The following is a 23,529-nucleotide window of genomic DNA, read 5'->3' as shown; positions in this document are numbered from 1 at the left end:
TTGTTCATCGATTGCTTCTCACACATGCCTTGATGGGGGGAGGGGGCTTCAACTGAACCAGTAACTTCTTTCTCAGGCCAGCGACCTTTGGTCTCAAGCCAATGAATCCTGCATTCAAGCCAGTGAACTTGGGGTTTTGAAGTTTCCCCAGGTCGATGCTCTATCCTAGGGATCGGGAACCTTTTTGGCTGAGAGAGCCATGAATGCCACATATTTTTTAATGTAATTCCGTGAGAGCCATAAAACGACCGGTGTACGTAATGTAATATCCAATAAAAATTTTCTGGTTGTGTGGGAGGACAGCTGTGATTGGCACTAGACACCCGATACCATGAACATGAGCGGTAGGAAATGAATGGATTGTAATACGTGAGAATGTTTTATATTTTTAACGTTATTATTTTTTTTATTAAAGATTTGTCTGCCTGACCTGTGGTGGCAGAGTGGATAAAGCATCGACCTGGAAATGCTGAGGTCGCCGGTTTGAAACCCTGGGCTTGCCTGGTCAAGGCACATATGGGAGTTGATGCTTCCAGCTCCTCCCCCCTTCTCTCTGTCTCTCTCTCCTCTCTCTCCCTCTCTGTCTCTCTCTCTCTCCTCTCTAAAATGAATAAATTAAAAAAAAACTTACTTAAAAAAAAAAAAAGATTTGTCTGTGAGCCAGATGCAGCCATCAAAAGAGCCACATCTGGCTCATGAGAATAGGTTCCCAATCCCTGCTCTATCCACTGTGCTATCACCTTGTCAGGCTTTAAAGTTACTATTTTCTCCTTTGTAATAAAGAACTAACCTGTGGGGAGATAATTTGAAGTTTTGTGAATATCTTATTTATTTCTTTATTTATTTATTGGCAAAAAGAAACATTCAATAATTTGGGGCGAGGGAAAAATGAATATCCTATTTCTTACAGTACAATGATAGCTCTTGCCTGAATCAAATTACTCTGGTGATTGCCTGATAGTAATTTATTTATTTTTTAAAAAAATTTTGTGACAGAGACAGAGACAGAAACAGAGAGAGGGACAGATAGGGACAGACAGACAGGAAGGGAAAGAGATGAGAAGCATCAATTCTTCGTTGTGGCGCCTTAAGTTTTTCATTGACTGATTTCTCCTATGTGCCTTGACCCAAGGAGCTACCGCAGACCGAGTGACCTCTTGCTGAAGCCAGTGACCATTGGGACATGTCTATAATCCCAAGCATAAGCTGTGAGCCCGTGCTCAAGCTGGCGACCTCGGGGTTTCGAACCTGGGTCTTCTGCATCCCAGTCCAACACTCTATCCACAGTGCCACCCTTAGTCAGGCAATAAAAGCATTATTTTTAAAAATCTATTAAAGCCTGACCCGTGGTGGCGCAGTGGATAAAGCGTCGACCTGGAAATGCTGAGGTCGCCAGTTCAAAACCCTGGGCTTGCTTGGTCAAGGCACATATGGGAGTTGATGCTTCCAGCTCCTCCCCCCTTCTCTTTCTCTGTCTCTCTCTCCTTCTCTGTCTCTCTCTCTCTCTCCCTCCTCCCTAAAAATAAATAAATAAATAAATAATCTATTAAAGTTATAAGTCATTACAAAGTACAGAAGAGGGCACTGCACTTTCCCCCATTCTCTTATGGATGTCTTTGACTCATATAAAAAGACAAATTCAGGCCCTGGCGGTTGACTCAGTGGTGGAGAGTCGGCCTGGCGTGCAGAAGTCCCGGGTTCGATTCCCGGCCAGGGCACAAAGGAGAGGTGCCCATCTGCCTCTCCACCCCTTCCCCTATCCTTCCTCTCTGTCTCTCTCTTCCCCTCCCGCAGCCAAGGCTCCATTGGAGCAAAGATGGCCCGGGCGCTGGGGATGGCTCCTTGGCCTCTGCCCCAAGCGCTAGAGTGGCTCTGGTCGCAATAGAGTAAGGCCATGGAGGGGCAGAGCATCGCCCCCTGGTGGGCAGAGCATTGCCCCCTGGTGGGCGTGTCAGGTGGATCCCGGTTGGGCGCATGCGGGAGTCTGTCTGACTGTTTCTCCCCGTTTCCAGCTTCAGAAAAATACAAAAAAAGACAAATTCAAATGTAGGACTATATTTTTAATTCCAAATAAACATCTTAAATATCATGGGATATAAATCCAATGAAGGCAAAGGTAGACAGGAATAAAAACAAATCAGAAAGAAGGAAAAAGATTCTGAATTCCAGTTCCCAAAAGATTGTTGCCACACAATAAAACAAAAAAAATTACCAAATTTTAATATCATAAAACTGGATGGAAAAGACTGACGTAGTTGTTAGGTTCTTAGTCAAAATCAACAAAAATAACACCTAAAAAATGGTTTCTCATCTCAGTCTGTTAACACTGATGGTTTTCTGCTATGGCTGAATATCATCTATTTTTCATGAATTACAATGTTACAAACTGACTCTAAAACACCTCTATTCTGCACCTCTCTGGAAAACCACCAAGATTCCTGTGGCCTGCCATTTTGAGGGTTACTAACAAATGAGATGACTGCCATGAAATCCGAGTTTTCAGAACAAGGCTCCAGGCATAAAGAAGGCTCAGCAGCCTGACCTGTGGTGGTGCAGTGGATAAAGCGTCAACCTGGAAACGCTGAGGTTGCCGGTTCAAAACCCTGGGCTTGCCTGGTCAAGGCACATATGGGAGTTGATGCTTCCTTCTCTCCCTCCCTCTTTCTCTCTCTCTCTCTCTCTCTCTCTCTCTCCCTCCCTCCCCCCTTAAATCTTTAAAAAAAAAAAAGGCTCGGCCGGTTGGCTCAGTGGTAGAGCGTCGACCTGGCGTGCAGAGGTCCCGGGTTCGATTCCCGGCCAGGGCACACAGGAGAAGCGCCCATTTGCTTCTCCACCCCTCTGCCGCGCTTTCCTCTCTGTCTCTCTCTTCCCCTCCCACAGCCAAGGCTCCACTGGAGCAAAGATGGACCGGGCACTGGGGATGGCTCTGTGGCCTCTGCCTCTGCCCCAGGCGCTAGAGTGGCTCTGGTTGAGGCAGAGCATCGCCCCGTGGTGGGCGTGCCGGGTGGATCCCGGTCGGGCGCATGCGGGAGTCTGTCTGACTGTCTCTCCCTGTTTCCAGCTTCAGAAAAATAAAATAAAATAAAAATAATAATGAAGCCTCCTGGCCCTTAATAATGAAGCCTCCTGGCCATGGCCCTGGCCGGTTGGCTCAGTGGCTCAGTGGTAGAGCGTCGGCCTGGCGTGCAGAAGGCCCGGGTTCGATTCCCGGCCAGGGCACACAGGAGAGGCGCCCATCTGCTTCTCCACCCCTCCCCCTCTCCTTCCTCTCTGTATCTCTCTTCCCCTCCCGCAGCCCAGGCTCCATTGGAGCAAAAGATGGCCAAGGCGCTGGGGATGGCTCCTTGGCCTCTGCCCCAGGTGCTAGAGTGGCTCCAGTAGGACAGAGCGACGCCCAGGATAGAGCATCGCCCCCTGGTGGGCGGATCCCGGTGGGGCGCATGCGGGAGTCTGACTGCCTCCCCGTTTCCAGCCTCCTGACATACTTGCAAAACTGATTCAAACAGAGGGACTAAAAGCTGGCTTAAATACAGTGTATACTAAAATAATAAAAGAACATAAATAAAACAAAATAAATTTATTAAAACTATTATATTGCTTCATTGGAAAATTTTCAAAAAATTAAGGAATAAATCCAAGTATAAAATAAAATCTTTTTTTCTTTTCTTTCTTTTTTTTTTTTTTTTGTATTTTTCTGAAGCTGGAAACGGGGAGGCAGTCAGACAGACTCCCTCATACGCCTTACCGGGATCCACCCGGCACGCCCACCAGGGGGCGATGCTCTGCCCATCCGGGGCGTCGCTCTGTTGCGACCAGAGCCACTCTAGCGCCTGGGGCAAAGGCCAAGGTGCCATCCCCAGCGCTCAGGCCATCTTTTGCTCCAATGGAGCCTTGGCTGCGGGAGGGGAAGAGAGAGACAGAGAGGAAGAAGAGGGGGAGGGGTGGAGAAGCAGATGGGTGCTTCTCCTATGTGCCCTGGCCGGGAATGGAACCCGGGACTTCCACATGCCAGGCTGACGCTCTACCACTCAGCCAACCGGCCAGGGCCAAAATAAAAATTTTAAAATACGAAGTGTCTGGGGGAGAATAAACCAAGGTTAAAATTCTAAGGAAAAATAGGTAAAAAGGAATTGAAGTGGCAATACACAAAACATCGTAATGCAATGTACTGGGTACTAGAAAGCAACATAGTTACTATGTTAGAAAATGCAATGATGTCCTTTGTACATCTCAAGAAAAAGTCACCTAGAGCGACACACATTGTTATATTTAGTTCTAAGAAGTGAGAATCCAGCTACAAGGCAGTGATGAAATCTGTCTAACATTTTTAGATTATTTGCATTTCAATTTCATACATTTTACATTTTGCCTGGGGTAACAGGCTGGGTTTTACTACTATGACAGATACACTAGAAGCTACACATGCTCTGATATAAAACCCTTACTACACAAGCTTAGCAGTTAAGTAAGTTATGAAGTGACCATCTGTGTTTTCTGCTTAAGCCGCTGAGAGGATCTCAAGTTTAAATAGACCTTCAACAGCATGGAGTCCACCTACCGCTGCACGTCATGTACTACTATTTCTGCATTTATTAAAAGTGATTCATTGCACCTGGTCGATTGGCCCAGCTGATTAGGGCATTGTGTAGTCCCAAACACCAAAGTTGTGTGTTCCATCACCAATGAGGGCACGAGTGTAAAGCAACCACTAAATGCACAACTAAGTTGGAACAACAAATGGATGCTTCCCTCTCTTTTTCTCAAATTAAATAAAAAAAAAGTGATTCATCAACATTTGCTGAGTTGCCAAAATAACACAAATCTAACATTCTAGTATGCTGTTTCTTCCTATCCTTCATCCGTAGCTCATACTTTTATCTTTGGAAATGGACATGACAAATCTTCCTCAACCCTACAATTATCTACCAGTGATGGATTATAGTTCACAGAATAATATAAACAGTTTTAAGTCCATTGTTATAATAAATAATTAAGAGTGGGAGGAGAAGGGAAGTGCCTCCTTACATAGAATCTCCATAAATAGATGGAAATGGTAGAAGTAGAAAATGATCCTTTAGTAAGCACCACCACATTCATAATTACTAGAAGGAAAAAAAAATTTATTCGAGCCTGACCTATCTTGGTGCAGAGGATAAGCTGTCAACCTGGAATGCTAAGGTCCCTGGTTCAAGACCCCAGGCTTTCCCAGTTAAGACAACATTTGAGAAGCCACTGCAAGTTGATGCTTCCAGCATCTCCCTCCCCCTTACCTTTCTCTCTCTCTCCTCTCTCTCTCTTCTTTAATTTATTAAGTGAGAGGAGGAGAAGCAGAGATAGACTCTTGCATATGCCCCATCTGGGATCCACCCAGCAAGTCCCCCACAGGGAGACTCTGCCCATCTGGGGCATTGTTCTGTAGCTCAGCAACCGAGCTATTTTTATCACCTGAGGAGGAGGTATGGAGCCATCCTCAGTGCCCAAGGTCAACTTGCTCCAATTGAACTATGGCTCTGGGATGGGGTTTGAAGGAAAAGGGTGGAGAAGCAGATGGTTGCATCTCCTGTGTGCCCTGTCTGGCAATCGAACCCAGGACTTCCACACGCTGGGCCAATGCTCTACCATTGAGCTAACCAACCAGGGAGGCCCTCTTTCCTTTCTTTAAATCAATAAATAAAATCTCTTTAAAAATCATTAAAAGTAAATTTTATCTATGTATGCTAAAATTGGAAGATAAAAATATGAAAAACAGGACATTTGCAGTGTCCAAATCTCTCTCTACAAGGTACTAGTATATCACAAAACAGAACAGTAATTTTATAGAGAAGAATTCCAGCAGACACTTAAGGTCTCATGTTCATAGGTAACTCAAACATGAGACCTGATAAGACACACTGAGAAGGTATGCTTGCTTCTGTAGATTCTTGCCCAATATGCACATTTTAAATTCAATAATGATCAAACAAACTCAACTTGAGAGAACTTCTACAAATATCTGACCAAGCCCTTGCCCAGTAGATCAGCTGATTAGAGCAATTTCCTGACATGCCAGCGCTGTGGATTTGACACACACACACACACACACACACACACACATCATTAGATATAGAGAGACAGGAAGGAGTGGGAGAGATATGAGAAACATCAACTCCCAGTTTCCAGCTTCGGAAAAATACAAAAAAAATGTATTGTACTATAGTTATGTAAGAGAAAGTCCTTGTTACTAAAAAATATACACTTTAATATTTAGGGATAAGGAAACTTCACGTCTGAAGCTTAGGCTCAAAGAATATGAAGAATAATCTATGTGGAGAGAAAGAGATGAAGCAAACAAGAGAAAATGATAACATTTGATCCTGACTGGTGGTGGCGCAATGCATGGAGCGTCAACTGCGAGAGAACTCAGGTCCCAGACTCAAACCCCAAAGTCGCGCTCATCCAGCTTGTGTGCAGGCTTGCCAGCTTGAGAGAGGGATCATCAACATTATCTGAAGATAGTTGGATTGAGCCTAAAGGTCACTGGCTCGTGTGGAGCCCCCAGGTCAATGCATGTATCAGAACAAATGAACAACTAAAGTGACACAACGAGTTGATGCATCTCATTTCTCTTTCTTCCTGTCTCTACCAATAAAAAAATGTTAACATTTGAGTAAACTAAGAATGATATATGAAAATATTTAGTACTACTCTTTTTTTTTCTTTCCCTGAAGCCAGAAACAGGGAGGCAGTCAAACAGACTCCTGCATGCGCGGCACCGGATCCATCCGGCATGCCCACCAGGGGGCGATGCTCTGCCCATCCGGGGCGTTGCTCTGTTGTGACCAGAGCCACTCTAGCTCCTGGGGCAGAGGCCAAGGAGCCGTCCCCAGGGCCCCGGCCATCTTTTGCTCCAATGGAGCTTCGCTGCGGGAGGGGAAGAGAGAGACAGAGAGGAAGGAGAGGGGGAGGGGTGGAGAAGCAGATGGGCGCCTCTCCTGTGTGCCCTGGCCAGGAATCGAACCCGGGACTCCTGCACGCCAGGCCAATGCTCTACCACTGAGCTAACCGGCCAGGGTCACTCTTTTTTAAGCAAGAGAGTAAGGGGGAAGGAGGGAGAGAAAGAGGGTGTGACAGAAAGGCAGGAATAGAGAGAGAGAATGAGAAGCATCAATTCATTGCAGCACTTTAGTTGTCCAATGATTTTCTCATATGTGCCTTGCAAGGGGAATGGAGAGGGGGCTCCAGCTGAGCCAGTGATCCCTTGCAAAAGGCAGTGACCTTGGGCTTCAAGCAGTGACGTTTGGGCTCAAGCCAGTGCACATGGAGTCATGTTTATGATCTCACGCTCAAGCTAGTGAGGCTGCGATCAGGACGGTGACCTCAGAGTTTTCAAACTGGGTCCTCAGTGTTCCAGGGCAACACTCTATATCCACTACGCCACTGCCTGGTCAGGCTACTCTGTACTACCTTTACTGAGCTTTTCTAATTAACATTATGGTATTTTTTTCAATTATTATTTTAATGAAGTCCCTAAGTATAAAGATAAGATACTTTTCTATTTCAGAGTTCAGTACATGACACTGCTTGGCCAATAAATTGGGTTAACATTTCTTACTAAAAACTCAAAATAGAAAAACATTGTTTATATTTTCCTTTTTTATTCTGACCATGGGCAGCACATAAATTAATCTTCACATATATAAAATGCTTAATTTTTAAATTAAAACTTTCAGTAGATATTATATGAAGCAGAAGCCAGCCTGTCAGGCCTTACACAACTGTATCACGTGTCATAATGCAAAGAATCTTAGGAAATATAGCCCAGGTAATGGTCTATAACTTGTTTTAGCAAAGTGCTCAAATATCAGAGGCTTTAAATAAACCCTGGAGAGCTGGATTAAATTTCCAATGAACTGTTCGAACCTGCAGTACAGCAAGGTATTTTACACCATCCATTAAGTGAGGGCATAAACTGTATTTCATGGGTGGAATGACAAAATTATATCTGAAACAGGTTCTAATCATTTTAATTAAAAAATAACCTTCAGATTTTTATAAGGATCATCAAATCCTTACATCAAGCTAATAATACTTTTGTGTTTCCCCATGACACTGTAAATAGCACAACATTTTTTTTATTTTCTTATTTCAGCAAGCCAATAATTAAGACATCTCATTTTCTTCCATCCCCTGGTACCAAATGGGGTACATGTATCAGATTAGTTTAATTTCAAAGTCTATTTTACTACATTTATTTTATTTATTTTTTTGACAGAGACAAAGAGAGAGTCACAGAGAGGAACACATAAGGACAGACAGACAGAAAGGGAGAGAGATGAGAAGCACAAATACTTTGTTGTGTGTGGTTCCTTAGTTGTTCACTGATTGCTTTCTCATACGTGCCTTGACCAGTGGACTATAGCAGAGCAAGTGACCCCTTGCTCAAGCCAGTGACTTTGGGCTCAAGTCAATGACCTTGGGCTTCAGCAACCTTTGGGCTCAAGCCAGTGACCATGTTGTCATCCCACGATCAAGCCAGCAACCCCGTACTCAAGCCAGTGAGCCCATGCTCAAGCCAAATAAGCACGCACTCAAACCAGCGACCTCAGGGTTTTGAATCTGGGCCCTCCACGTCCCAGTCCTATGCTCTATCCACAACGCCATCGCCTGGTCAGGCTGTTTTTTTAATCTACTCATCTCCAATTCTGAATTTAGGATTCAATCCATGAAGCCCTGGACAGTCTCTAAAAAGACCACAACTGCTAAATGTGGATTGGACAATCTACCTAAAAACTGAAGTTTTACTGTTACCTAGATTTCTTGACCTTCAAATCAAAAGGTTTTTATAAAAATGTAATAAAAGACAAGTTGTGTTTAAAATTATCAGTCAAAACACACTCACACGCATGTGAAAAGACCAGGAGAAAGGAGACCAAATACACATGACCAAATGCAAGCTATGATCTAAGATTGGACTGGATGCTAGATCAAGAAGAAAAGAGTTAGCCTGACCTCTGGTGGCGCAGTGGATGAAGCGTCAACCTGGAATGCTGAGGTCGCTGGTTCAAAACCCTGGGCTTACCCAGTCAAGGCACATATGGGAGTTGATGCTTCCTGCTCCTCCCCCTTGGGTCTCCCTACTCTTTCCCTATATCTCTCTCTTTCTCTCTTTCCTCTCTCAAATGAATAAATAAAATCTTTAAAAAAACAAACAAACAAGAAAAACAGAAAAGAGAAAGGTTTTCTTTTGGGGAGAGGGGTTAAACAATTAAAAAGATTTTTAAAGAACAGTACCTTAGATTAGATTAGACTGAATCACTGTAAGATTTCTTCAGTGTGATAATTGTATTGTGCTTATTGTATTGTTTTCTGAGGAAGGGTAGGTTGAAGTATTTACAGGTTAAAATGTCACATGGTCCAGCAAAGTAGAAAATGTGTATATATAAAAAAAGAGTATAAATAAATGTTTACTGTTTCATTCTTTCAACTTTTCTATGGGTCTTATTTTCCAATTAAAGAAAGAGAAATTGCCTGACCTATGATTGTACAGTGGATAAAGCATCAACTTGGAACGCTGAGGTTGCCGATTCAAAACCCCGGGCTTGCCTGGTGAAGGCATATATGTTAGTTGATGCTTCCTGCTTTTCTCATCCCCATTCCCCCTCCCCTCTTTTTTTTTTTTTCCGTTGTGCATTGTGACACTTCAGTTGTTTATTGATTGCATTCTCTTATGTGCCTTGACCACGAGCCTTCAGCAGACCAAGTAACCCCTTGCTCAAGCCAGGGACCTTGGGTCCAAGCTGGTAAGCTTTTGCTCAAACCAGATGAGCCCGCACTCAATCTGGCGACCTAGGGGTCTCGAACCTGGGTCTTCGGCATCCCAGTTCGACGCTCTATCCACTGCACCACTGCCTGGTCAGGCCCCATTCCCCCCTTTCTTAAATGAATCAATAAATTTTTTAAAAAGAGAAAAAGAAAAATTAATCAAATAAAATGTGCCCTAATTTCCATAACAGTTTATTATAGAGACAATTCAAGGATTGCCTGATGATTTGAGAAAGAGTAGTTTCTCTTATACACCCAAATATCACCATATTACTTCTACAATTCAGACCTAACTGACTAAACTTAGGCAATGACATCTATTAATCTAACTAGTCATTAAACTGACAATTATTGAGTTATAGGCAAGAAACGTTACATTAAAGACACTGTGCAGATCACAAAGTTAAATGCTGTTAACAAACTGAAAAGGTTTAAAATATAGTTTAAAGAATAATTAGCCTGATTAGGCATGGCAGAGTGGATAGAGCATTGACTTGGGATGCTGAGGACACAGGTTCGAAACCCCTAGGTCGCCAGCTTGACTGCATGCTCGTCCGGCTTGAGAGTGGGATCACAGACATGATCCCATGATCACTGGCTTGAGGAAAAAGTCAACGGCTCGGCCGGAGCTCTCCACTGTAAAGGCTCATATGAGAAAGCAATTAATGTACAACTAAGGTACCGCAACTATGAGTTGATGCTTTCATTTCTCCCTTCTTGTCTCTCTGTCCCTCCCTCCCTCTCTTTCTCTAATAATAATAATAATAATAATAATAAAACTTAATATCTATAAACACATTGCTATTCTATAAAGAATTTTATATTAATAATAGAATAAAAATAAAGATAGCTATCATTTATTGAACATCTAGTATAAATAAACAAATTCAGTAACTTATAAATTATGTAATCTACCAAACACCTTGTGGATTAATTATTATTTCTCTAATACAGATAATAAAAATATGTCACAGAAAGTTTAGTTAAATTTCCTAGGTCACAGTTAGTCAATAGAAGAAGATAGGCTTAAATCCAGAACTGTGTGACATTAAAGGTCATACACTTTCATCTGGGTACTGCTGATATCATAAGTACACTCTTAGTTAAAACTTTTTAAATGAAAATAATGAAAAGCACTGTGATATAAAAATTTAAATGTTCAGAAATTTACAGATATATTTTTTCAGAGGGAAATTGTATATAAAATTACTTTAAACTTATTTCAAGAATTGAAGGGTTGCCTGACCTAAGGTGGTGCAGTGGATAAAGTATCAACCTGGAATCCTGAGGTTGCTGGTTCAAAATCCTGGGCTTGCCTGATCAAGGCACATATGGGAGTTGATGCTTCCTACTCCTCCCCCACCCTCTCTCTCCTCTCTCTAAAAAATGAATAAATAAAATCTTTAAAAAAATTGTTTTTTAAAAATTGAAAGGCCCAGGCAAGGTAGCTAATTTAATAGAATAGACCATTGTGCAAATACACAAAGGTTGCAGGTTTGATCCCTGGTCAGGGCACATACAAGAATCAACCAATGAGCCTGACCAAGCAGTTGCACAGTGTGTAGAGCATTGGAATGGGATGCAGAGGACCCAGGTTCAAAACCCTAAGCTGGCCGATTTGAGGGCGGGCTCAATCGGCTTGAGGGCGGGCTCATCCGGCTTGAGGGTAGGCTCACCAGCTTGAGCGCAGGGTTACTGGATTGAGTGTGGGATAATAGACATGATTACAAGGTCCCTGGCTTGAGCAAGGGATCATTTGCTCTGCTCTAGCCCCCTGGTCAAGGCACATATGAGAAAGCAGTCAATAAATAACGGTGCCACAATGAAGAATCGATGCTTGTAACCTTTCTCCATTCCTGTTTGTCTGCCCCTGTCTGTTCCTCTCTCTGTCTTTGTCACAAAAAAAAAAATCAACCAATGAATATATTAATAAGTGGAATAGCAAATTGCAGTTTCTCTAAAATCAATGTATTTTAAAAAAGAACTGGAATACTCTGTTATTAAATTATTTTCCTTCTTTTTTTTTCTTTTCTTTTTTTTTTTTTTAAACTTAGTGTTTTTTATTTTATTTTATTTTATTTATTTATTTATTCATTTTAGAGAGGAGAGAGAGTTAGAGTGAGAGAGAGAGAGAGAGAGAGAGAGAGAGAAAGGGGGGAGGAGCAGGAAGCATCAACTCCATATATGCCTTGACCAGGCAAGCCCAGGGTTTTTTGAACCGGTAACCTCAGCATTCCAGGTCAACGCTTTATCCACTGCGCCACCACAGGTCAGACTTTTTTTTTCTTTTTTTTAATTTTATTTATTTATTTATTTTTAGAGAGGAGAGACAGAGAGGAGAGAGAGAGAGAGAAAGGAGAGAGAGACAAGGGGGGAGGAGCAGGAAGCATCACCTCCCATATGTGCCTTGACCAGGTAAGCCCAGGGTTTCGAACCAGCGACCTCAGCATTCCAGGTCGACGCTTTATCCACTGCGCCATCACAGGTCAGGCTCTTTTTTTTACAGAGACAGAGACAGACTCAGAGAGAGGGATATATAGGGACAGACAGAGAGGAACGGAGAGATGAGAAGCATCAATCATTAGTTTTTCGTTGAGACGCCTTAGTTAGTTGTTCATTGATTGCTTTCTCATATGTGCCTTGACCGTGGGCTTCAGCAGACCGAGTAACCCCTTGCTGGAGCCAGCGACCTTGGGTCCAAACTGGTGAGCTTTTGCTCAAACCAGATGAGCACACGCTCAAGCTGGCGACCTCAGGGTCTCGAACCTGGGTCCTCCACATCCCAGTACGATGCCCTATCCACTGTGCCACCGCCTGGTCAGGCTATTTTCCTTTTCTAAAGTAGAATGAATACACAAAATATTAAGGATATTTAGTGAAAACATTTCTAAGATAGAAAAAGACAGTCAGATACTTAATCTTTTTTGATAGTTTAGCGAGTTTTCTTATGTGATTCTTTTCTGGAAAAAATCATGCTTAAGGTATATAAATACTGCTGTAACTTGTGTCCTATTTCAAATGTGTTCATCCCAATCTACCTTTATCTTTATAACTGAGTTTTATAATTCAAACAAACCATCAACTGGGAATTCTTTTTCACACTGATAATATTCTAGTCCTTTTTAAACATACTGCTAAGAAAATAAACGTTTTCAGAAATGTTCCCTTAATATTTTTAGTAACATATTTCACCTTTAATTATCATAACAATATCACTAATTGAGATATTACTGGCCTGACCTGTGGTGTCTTAGTGGATAAAGCCTCGACCTGGAATGTTGAGTTTGCTGGTTTGAAACCTGGGGCTTGTCTGATCAAGGCACTATTCGAAGTTGATGCTTCCTGCACTTCCCTCCCTTCTTTTTCTCTCTTCTCTCTCTCTATCTCTCTCCTCTCTAAAATAAATAAATTTTAAAAGCCTCAAAGAAAAAAGAGATATTACTCTCGCTAGCATTTTACATATAATATTAAATGCATATAACTCCCCAACAGACTTATTATCTTATGTGGGTGTGTGTATGCATACAGTATATTTAAAATTTAACACACACAATTTTTTTTAAACAAAAAATCACACACACAACATAATACTTAAAATATTTAAAACTAAGTTCGGCCTGAACAAGAGGTTGCATGGTGGATAGAGTCGCCTGGGACGCTGAGGACCCAGGTTTGAAATCCTAGGTCGCTGGCTTGCTCATGGGTGTAATGATAGACATGACTTCATGGTGGCGGGCTTGAGCCCAAAGGTCACTGCTCAGCTGAAGCCTACAACAGCAATCAATGAATAACTAAGTGCTGCAACTATGAGTTGATGCTTCTTATCATTCTCCCTTTCTGTCTGTCTCTCTCTGGCTAAAAAAAAAAAAAGAAGAAGAAAAAAGAAAAAGTAGACCTTAGCAAGCAATATGAATCCAGTACTATCAAAACACAAACACAGTATCAGATGAGCAGTAGTCAAGATTCAAGATATATGTGTTCTTTTCTGTGCTAGAAAGAATTCAACAGACTTTTTTTATGGCCTAAATGAAATTTCCCTCAAGCCCATTCACCCCACTTGGCTTCATACACTCTGATTCTGTGTTTGGGATCATTCCTAGAAATTAGAGAAAGGAGTCTTGAGTCACTGGAAATGTACATACTCCAAAGATAAATAAAGGATTTTCCTGTGTGTGAGCTGGATTAGTGACAACCCAGCCTTGGAATCAGTCTGATCATCTCTGGGAAAAATGCTATGTTATAGTTTCTGAATATGCAAACCAGAAGGCCCATGTGTGTCTTTGATCATGTGAATAAACACTGGTGGATGAACACACGGCTTTGACAGTTTTTGCCAGCTTGTGACATAATGAGGAAAATAAGGACCATGTGTTGAATCATAACTCTAAATTATTAAATTTATATGAGCATCTTCTATAGAGATTATCTTCCTCCAATTTATATATAATAAGCTGATATCTGGTTATAGATACTGTCACCACCTATTCTGAATTTTCTTCTCCCACTAATCTGTTATATTCAGAAGTATAAAATTTGTTGCATAGGACTGTGAAAGACTCTATCAAAATGGCAAGTTTTATTTCCTGAATAATGATCAAACTCAGTATTTGACCTATCACTTAAACATGCAACATGTTGTTGTAAATCAGGGGTCCCCAAACTTTTTACACAGGGGGCCAGTTCACTGTCCCTCAGATCATTGGAGGGCCGGACTATAAATAAAACTATGAACAAATCCCTATGCACACTGCACATATCTTTTTTTCTTTTTTTTTCTTTCTTTTTTTTTTCTTTTTTACAGAGACAGAGAGTGAGTCAGAGAGAGGGATAGACAGGGACAGACAGACAGGAACAGAGAGAGATGAGAAACATCAATCATTAGTTTTTCATTGCGCATTGCAACACCTTAGTTGTTCATTGATTGCTTCCTCATATGTGCCTTGATCGCGGGCCTTCAGCAGACCAAGTAACCCCTTGCTCGAGCCAGCGACCTTGGGTTCAAGTTGGTGGGCTTTTGCTCAAACCAGATGAGCCTGCGCTCAAGCTGGCGACCTCGGGGTCTCGAACCTGGGTCCTCTGCATCCTAGTCCGATGCTCTCTCCACTGTGCCACCGCCTGGTCAGGCATACATGTCTTATTTTAAAATAAAAAAACAAAACGGGAACAAATACAATATTTAAAATAAAGAACAAGTAAATTGAAATCATCAAACTGACCAGTATTTCAATGGGAACTATGGGCCTGCTTTTGGCTAATGAGATGGTCAATGTCCAGTTCCATATTTGTCACTGCTAGCCATAACAAGTGATATGACGCGCTTCTGGAGCCATGACGTGTGCATCCCGCATCACCAGATGCATCCTGTGTTCCTCTCACTGACCACCAATGAAAGAAGTGCCCCTTCCGGAAGTGCAGCAGGGGCCAGATAATTGGCCTCAGGGAGCCGCATGCAGCCCGCAGGCCATAGTTTGGGGACCCCGGTTGTAAATCATGGAATGTTCCATTATTACCAGGATTCAGAAATTTTACCAATGATTTCTTATACTACCTCAGACAAAGTTGTAGATAAATGTGCAGAGAGCCTGACCAGGCTGTGGTGCAGTGGATAGAGCGTCGAACTAGGGCCGCAAAGGACCCAGGTTAGAAACCCCAAGGTTTCCGGCTTGAGCATGGGCTTATCTGGTTTGAGCAAAGATCACCAGCTTGAGCCCAAGGTCCCTGGCTTCACCTGATCTACTGTAGCCCCCTCCCAATCTAGGCACATATAAGAAAGCAATCAATGAACAGCTAAGGTGCCAAACCAAAGAATTGATGCTTCTCATCTCTCTCCCTTCCTGTCTGTCTGTCCCTCTTATTTCTCTGTTGCTGTCACCAAAAAAAATGTACAGATAAAAATCTTTAGTAACTGTTATTTTCCTTTTTTTTTTTTAGTTTTATGGGTTTTAAAAATATACAAGGTAACTCAGTGGTAATTAATTTGGTACTTTTAAATCAGCACTGATTCTCAAAGATACCAAGTAAATTTCCCTAAATGTTGTTTTCCCTTTCTTAGCACTATTTTTTTTCAATGCATAGACATACCACTATTTGTAATTTTTCCATTTGTCTTTTTTCTTTTTTTTCCTTTTTTTTATTTCTTTTTTCATCCATTTGTCTTTTTTTAAATTGATGTAAATTAAAGAGAGAGGAGGGGAAGAGGAAAGGGAGAAAGAGAGAAAGATCAATTTGTTGTTCCAGTTATTTACGCATTCATTGGTTGCCCCTTGTATGTGCCCTGACCAAGGATCGAACCAGTAACCTTGGCATATCAGGACAACAAGGACTTATCCACTTGTCTTTAATTTTTTTTGCCTTCTTTTTTTTTCAGCATCATTAAGTTTCCCTGAAGGGAGAAACGGCTATAGCCCCAGTATTTAGTATGTGCTAAGAATACATTTAATGAATGTTAATAATAATGATCAGAAATGACATTTATTAAGCATTTCTATGTGCCAGGCATGATGGTAGGTAGCACTAAATATTTTGAATGTCACTGTCATACAAATCCAGAACCATATAAGAATATGATTACTGTATGATTCAATTCTCCTTTTAAAATGTATTTCAAAAAGACATATAAGCAGTGGTGGGATTCAGCCAGTTCACATGGGTTCAGTAGAACTGATACCTAATTTTTGGTTGAGTTTGGCAAACTGGTTGTTAAAATAGCCCTTGTAATTCAAGGTTCTCTCTAAGGTGGGCACTGGGGCAGCTGTCCAATGTGGAGATCAGACAACTAATGATACTTGGATAAAAGCAAAGAAAATTGCAAGTGAGAACACCAATCAAGAAGCAATATGGAATTATCTCAAATAACAATTTTATTGGTTTTTGTCAGGTATTATTTAATATTTTTCATTAATATTTTTAAATTGTGCCTTATCACATAATCTAGTTTTTGTATAATTCTTTTATTGTTCTTATTTAAGTATTAAATGCATGAAACAATAAACTACCTTTCGGTATATTGGGGTTTTTTATACTTAAAAGGGTCATTAGGGCAGAGAACCAGCTATTTAAGTTGTTGAATCTCACCAGTGCATATAAGTATGCCAGTGTCTGTTCTCGTTAGGTGAAACATACATCTTACGTTTCCCACCGCCCATCACTGCAACACCCCTTGCTCTCCTGTTTCACCACCACCAGGAAGGAAGGGAGCCCTGCGGCCGGCTGCCAGTGCAGAAGCCAGCAGGATGACCACTTGGTTTCTTTTTTTTTTTCTTTTCTAAATCATCTGTAGACAGTTTCCTGGTTTCATACCTACTGATATTTCTTTATATTTGTTCACTAAGTCTTCCAAATACTACTTCAAAGGTAATATATAACCAAAGATCTAGAAAATGTCCCTTACCAGCCTAGGAAGAGGATCTAATTACAAAATATATGAAAGAGGTCTCCTCTCCGGGATGCCCACACTTTTTTTTACTGAGGAGGGGCTAGCCAGTTTGAAGGCCTTTTCTGTTTTTTTATTTTTTATTTATTTATTTATTTATTTATTTATTTATTTATTTATTTATTTTACAGAGGCAGAGATAGACAGGGACAGACAGACAGGAATGGAGAGAGATGAGAAGCATCAATCATTAGTTTTTCGTTGCGTCGTTGCGACTTCTTAGTTGTTCATTGATTGCTTTCTCATATGTGCCTTGACCGCGGGCCTTCAGCAGACCGAGTAACCCCTTGCTGGAGCCAGCGACCTTGGGTCCAAGCTGGTGAGCTTTTTTTTTTTTTTTTTTTTTTTTTTGCTCAAGCTGGCGACCTTGGGTCTCGAACCTGGGTCCTTCCACATCCCAGTCCGATGCTCTATCCCCTGCGCCACCACCTGGTCAGGCCACACTTTTTATTTTGAAATGATTTTAGATTTACAGATTAGTTGCAAAAATACTATAGAGTACCATATACTTCATCCAGCCTCATCTGAGGTTACCTTCTCACATAAGCATGGTTCTAGCACTATTTCTGACCCTATCATACTGCTCCTATGGTCAGGAAGTGATGCTGAATATGTAGTTTGTCCTCCTGGATCTACACTACACCTTCTATACCTTCTACATGCCAGAGAAGGCTGACCAAGGTTTATTTCACCAGTGAGCTACCTTTCCTTTTCATTTCATATTGGGATCAACCAATGAAAACAGCAGGAAACTAGAGGGCAGGGTATTGATTTCCATACCTACCACTCTATGACTTTTAGTTTGCAGAAAAACCCATTTAACAATGGGCCACAACAAAAGCCTCTACTCCCTCTATTCAGCTACAACTCTTCTACTTGGCTTCATTTTCCCAATCTCTTGACCCTTCATGCCTAGGAGTGGTGCTTATCTCTGATAGCATTAGACCCATCATTTTTCCATGTCAGCCCCCATCATTCAAACAATCCTTTTATTAAATTTTCTTCTAGGTCCTGGCCAGTTGCCTCAGTGGTACAGCGTTGGCCCACCATGCGGATGTCCTGGGTTCAATTCCCAATCAGGGTACATAGGAAAAGGGACCAACTGCTTCTCCACCCCTTCCCTCTCTCACTTCTCTTTCTCTCTCTCTCTCTCTCTCTCTCTCTCTCTCTCTCTCTCTCTCTCTTCTCCTGCTGCAACCATGGCTGGATTAGAGCAAGTTGGCCACCGGGTGCTGAGAAAGGTTCCAGGGCTTCCGCCTCAGGCACTAGGAAAAGCTTGATTGCTGACCAAAGGAGCAAGCCCCAGATAGGCAGAGAATGGCTCCATAGGGGGCTTGCCGGGTGGATTCTGGTCAGGGCGCCAGCGGGAGTCTGTCTCTGCCTCCCCTTCTCTCACTTAATAAGAAAAAAAATAATTTTCCTCAATACCCCCAATTGATGTTCAATCTTGTTTTCTCTAGGTACAAAGACTGACAACCTAACCACAGTGATATTATCTCTAATTGACTTTCTCTAAAGGAATATTTCCTTCTGCCTCAACAAATAAAGTAACCAAGTGAAGTTCCAAACTCACAAGTCCAATTTCAAGAATCAAGGCCTGAAATTATATCACACCTTTACTTCATTCAAGGGTTGTGGAAAGAATTATAGCACAGCTACCAAGCTGCCATCTTTATCTGAAAATAACTTTAGTGATTATTAATAAGATGGAGTGGGAACCTGGTCTTATAGCACCAGTGGAGACAGAAGTTTATGCTGACCTGCCACCTCAACCCCTTAATCACTGGATTCCCAGAAACTGTCATTTCAGGTAGAGGAAAACAGTCTTTCTAGTCAGAAATTTGAAACCACTATTTATAGTTTTACATTTTGAATTATAGTAAAATGAATAGAGCTTATCAATATAGATAATAAATTGTTCAAAGATGAAAGGTGTGAGACACACCAAGCAAGTTCAGCCCACAACTGGACTTGATATTTATTAGTTAGCAGATTCAGAGTTGGATGGGACAAGCTTCAATTCTATAACTAATCGATCCAACTACTTCCTAATAGATGATTAGGATGAAAGTTAGTCAAGATACCTATAGCATCTACCCTGAAAAGAGTAAAGGACCCAGTATATTTGAAAATCTAAGAGGCTAGGGTCAAAGGAAGCAGGCTAGTTTTCCAGTACAATGCCAAAGGCAAAGAGAAAATTTTAAAAGGAGACCAAGCCATAACCTGTCGATCCTGTCACTGACCCCCAGGGCAGCAGCCAGCTGCTTAGTAAGTCCTTACCCACAAAACTTTAAAGACTGTTCCATTTCTCCCTCTCCTTTCCAAACTGTGTAATTAGTTTGCTCAATATACTCCTTCATGATTACATAATATTCTATATTTGCTCTAACTGTATTTTACACAATCAAGTTAAAATCTCAAAGTATTTTGGTATTTTCTCTATAAAGCAGAGAAACAAAGCTTTCTTTCTTTTTTCTGTGATAGACACAGAGAGAGACAGAAAAAGGGACAGATAGGGACAGACAGACAGGAAGGGAGAGAGATGAGAAGCATCAATTCTTTGTTGTGGCACCTTAGTTGCTCATTAATTGCTTTTTCATATGTGCCTTGACCATGGGGCTACCACAGTGACCCCGTGCTCAAGCCAGCAACTTTGGGGTTTCGAACCTGGGTCCTCCGCATCCCAGTTCAACACTCTATCCACTGTGCCACCGCCTGGTCAGGTGAAACAAAGCTTTCTTAGAAAAATAAAAAATATGAAGCCCAACAGAATATTAAATAAAATATTTTTAGCCTAACCAGACAGTAGCACAGTGAATAGAGCATCAGCCTGGGACGCTGAGGACCCAGGTTCAAAATTCTAAAGTCACTGGCTTGAGTGTGGGATCAGAGATATGACCCCATGGTCTCTGGCTTGAGCCAAAAGGTTACAAGCTTGAAGCCCAAGGTCACTGGCTTGAGTAAGGGTTCACTGGCTCTGCTGGAGTCCCTTGGTCAAGGCTAGTACGAAAAAGCAATCAATGAACAACTAAAGTGCCGCAACTATGAGTTGATGCTTCGCATCCTTCTCCCTTTCTGTTTGTCTCTCTCCCTAAAATAAGTAAGTAAGTAAATAAATAAATAAACATAAAATCTTTTTAAATGCCAACATCTAGGAAAAAAATGTTTTCCCTTTAATAGTATTCCTCCACTCTTGTACAACAACTGATAAATAGAGAAGAAAGTGATCAAGAATTCAGTGACACATGAAATCCAACCACCCACAGGGACTTATTTTTTTTAAAAAGTCAGAGTCCACTCCCATAATTCAAAAAAGCAACACACAGCATATTTATTTCTGAAATTTATTTCAGGTGACAAGACACCCACAAACTAACAAAATAAACACAGAATTAAATAGTACCCCCAAAGCCCAATTCTATTTCCTAGCAAACGCGGGTGATTTAAGCTACCAAGCTTAGTCTCTATTAGTGTGTCCATGTTGTCTATCCTTGCATCTTATGCCCTCATCTCTGCTTCCCACAAATTTGAGTCATTTATAATAGCAAGACTGAAACTACTTCTCCTTAAAGATTTTTTTAGACAAAACACCTAAGTAGGGCTTTTGATGATATGTTTCTATAGTTGTGAGGGGAGGGAAAGGTAACATGGGTTAGGTAGACCAATATGCAGGGGAAAATAAAATTTTAATTTATCTTTAAAAATAACTAGTATTCTATTTGTCTAGACAAAATGAAATTAATCCCAAGCAATTTTATTCATTTACAATGCCTAGCACACTGTGGTAAATACTAAATAAATACTTGCTGGTTGGTGAAAAATGTACATGGCAATGCTGTGTACACACAGGAAACAGAAACTCGAGGTGATTAGACAGATTAAAAAGCAATGCAAGGTTTGGTTCTCCATGTCAATAACATTTTGAAGATACACACTGGGAAACAAGTGAAATAAAAATTTGCCACATTCATAGTCCAACATGTTGTTCCTCTTTTAATGTTAAAACTTTATTTGCAAAAGAAAAGCTATGATTAGGTTAAAATAATTTGAATTATAGGTACACAATGTAATTTTAAAGACCAGCAGTTTTATTGCTTAATATGTCTTCTTGTATTAAAAAGGTTGCTTGCTCAGGTTGCTTGCATTTATAATAGCAATATACCACTTGAAACCTTTAACACATAAACATTTATTTGCTAGGCTGAAGCTAGCCTCTAACTTTTAGCAATAATATATATGTTTTTAAATTAACCCTTTTAAATGCTGTACAAAACTCATAACACAAATTATTAGCTTATACCCAATTTAGGTTACTACTAAATATTCATTAAGCAAACTACAGAAAATTAAGAAAAATATGCATATTCCTACAACTCTATGAATGTCAAAATTAAAGATAGTATAATGAGAATTTGGGATTAAGCAGTAATAATTTGACTGTAAGATCTCAATGGCTTACACATTTTAAGCTGAACTAAAATCTCTAAGGATCTTTTCTTCAGAAAGAGAAATCACACATTTTGAAATGGTATGTAATGGAAAGTCTATTAAAATCATAAAGGATCATAGCTGTCAACTTCAGATAGTGTCTTTTTTCTCAAGAGCTTAAGTTTACACACTGGTGCAACACCACAAATGCAGATGCTACAAAGAAAAATTTTATTCACAACACTTTCCATATGAACTTTTCCTTCTACAGATTTGTGTGCATTTGAAAATAAAGGATGCTAATATGCACATTATGCAGCACATCAATAATAAAAAAATACTTTATTTAAGTGAAAATTCATTCACTGAAAATCTGGGAAAATTCACATCCACTGAACTCCAAATTTAACCCTAAGTGACAGAAAAATACTATATGAAATGGATAAAATTAAATATGATTTAATCAATAGCTGATTACCTTTACAACTTTGGGCTTCTTTTCCCTCTGGGGCCTCTTGTTTTCCTTTATAACCTAAAAAAAAAATCAAATTGCAAAATGAGCCTGCTTAAGAAAAAGAATTAACTCCCACCCCCAAAAATTTTTTGGCTATTTTTCTATAAAACTACTTATACCACTTAAAATCATCCATATGTTTGATAAGCAGAACCTAAAGAGGTTATGTAAAATGTATACTTTAAAAGTCACTGAAAAAAAAGCCTTGCATAAAGATGAAGTAGGGAAATACCCTTTTTTCCCCTTAAAGTCTGTCTTAATTAGCCTCTGCATTCTTCACAGCGAAGCCCACGAGGTAGCCATCTTGCTTGCTTCTGCAGAGGAAGCCTCTACAGTGGAACAGTTCTGCAAACTGCTTTTTGGTATTATTATCATGGTGTTTAAAGGCAGCCCTGGCCTGCCAGCACTGTAGACGTGCTGGGCATGCCTTTTGCAAAAACAGCCCCACAAAGAGTGCAGCCAATGGCAATGCAGAGCTTAGCAACTCCAAAGTGATCTTCTCTGCCTAGCCTTCCTAGACAAAGGATCTCCTGTGCAGCTCTGCTCTCACCACAGGACACAGGCAGCCACAAGCTGCGACATGGAGTTCGCGGCAGAGGATCTGGTCGTGAAGAATTCACAGGAGGCTTCAGCAAAAACAATGCACACAAATCCCCCAGGTCTCCACCACTGGATCGGTGGCAGAGTCTCCCTGATTAGTAACCTCTTGGTGGCTCCGAGGGCAGGTCTGCAGTGGTGGAGGAGGGGGGGTTACTGCACGGCCCTGCCTCCAATATACAGAAGATATAACTGAGCTGAGCGGGGGCATTGGGGCTTCCTGAAACTCTGGAAGGTATTGTGCATTTTTACTTTATAAGGCAAGGCTAAATATTGGCGATATTTAAGGCAGGGAGGTTATGTGAGGACAGTGTAAGCTCAGCTGTTGGGCTGAGTGTCTCATTCCTCCGGAACCACACCTCTTTGCAGCAGGCGCTTTGCCCAGAAACACAGCAATTTGATTTCTGTCAATAAATGTCCAATGACAAAGGCAGATTAAAAAAATAAATAAAACCACTTAAAAGGAAAAAGACAGGATGAGGACAAGGAGAGGGGAGAGGAGTTTTCAAAATACATTTGCCACTCTGTGTGGCTGGAGAGAAAAGCTTTCTCTCTCTTGCTCTGGACATTTCTGGTGACCTTCATTTCCCAGAAAAATAAAATTCTCCCTCATTCCTTTGGGACAAAGAAACACCTTTGGCTCCTCTGCCTCCCGTGATCATCAACTATCACTGAGCATCCCTCTGTAAAGATGCTAAGTGGGTTAGCCCCACATGAAGCCTGTCTGCACAAAAGGTTGATGGTCAGAGAACTACCC

The 23,529-nt window shown here is 41.0% G+C and overlaps 1 protein-coding gene across 3 annotated transcripts in view; it reads right to left on the bottom strand.

Moving 5' to 3' along the window:
• TET1 (tet methylcytosine dioxygenase 1) overlaps positions 1 to 23,529 on the bottom strand; it is a 168,398-nt gene that overhangs the window by 85,307 nt on the left and 59,562 nt on the right. For 2 of the 3 annotated variants that reach the window (XM_066242442.1, XM_066242443.1), the window contains exon 3: positions 22,140 to 22,193. In XM_066242442.1, coding sequence (XP_066098539.1) covers positions 22,140 to 22,193 — 54 coding nt within the window. Of the gene's footprint in view, positions 1 to 22,139; positions 22,194 to 22,725; positions 22,833 to 23,529 lie in introns of those variants that run through there. The other variant, XM_066242445.1, reaches the window with a different exon arrangement.

This window comes from Saccopteryx bilineata, chromosome 9 (assembly GCF_036850765.1).
Source record: "Saccopteryx bilineata isolate mSacBil1 chromosome 9, mSacBil1_pri_phased_curated, whole genome shotgun sequence".
Classification (NCBI taxonomy): domain Eukaryota; kingdom Metazoa; phylum Chordata; class Mammalia; order Chiroptera; family Emballonuridae; genus Saccopteryx; species Saccopteryx bilineata.
This window is presented reverse-complemented; position numbering and strand designations above follow the sequence as displayed.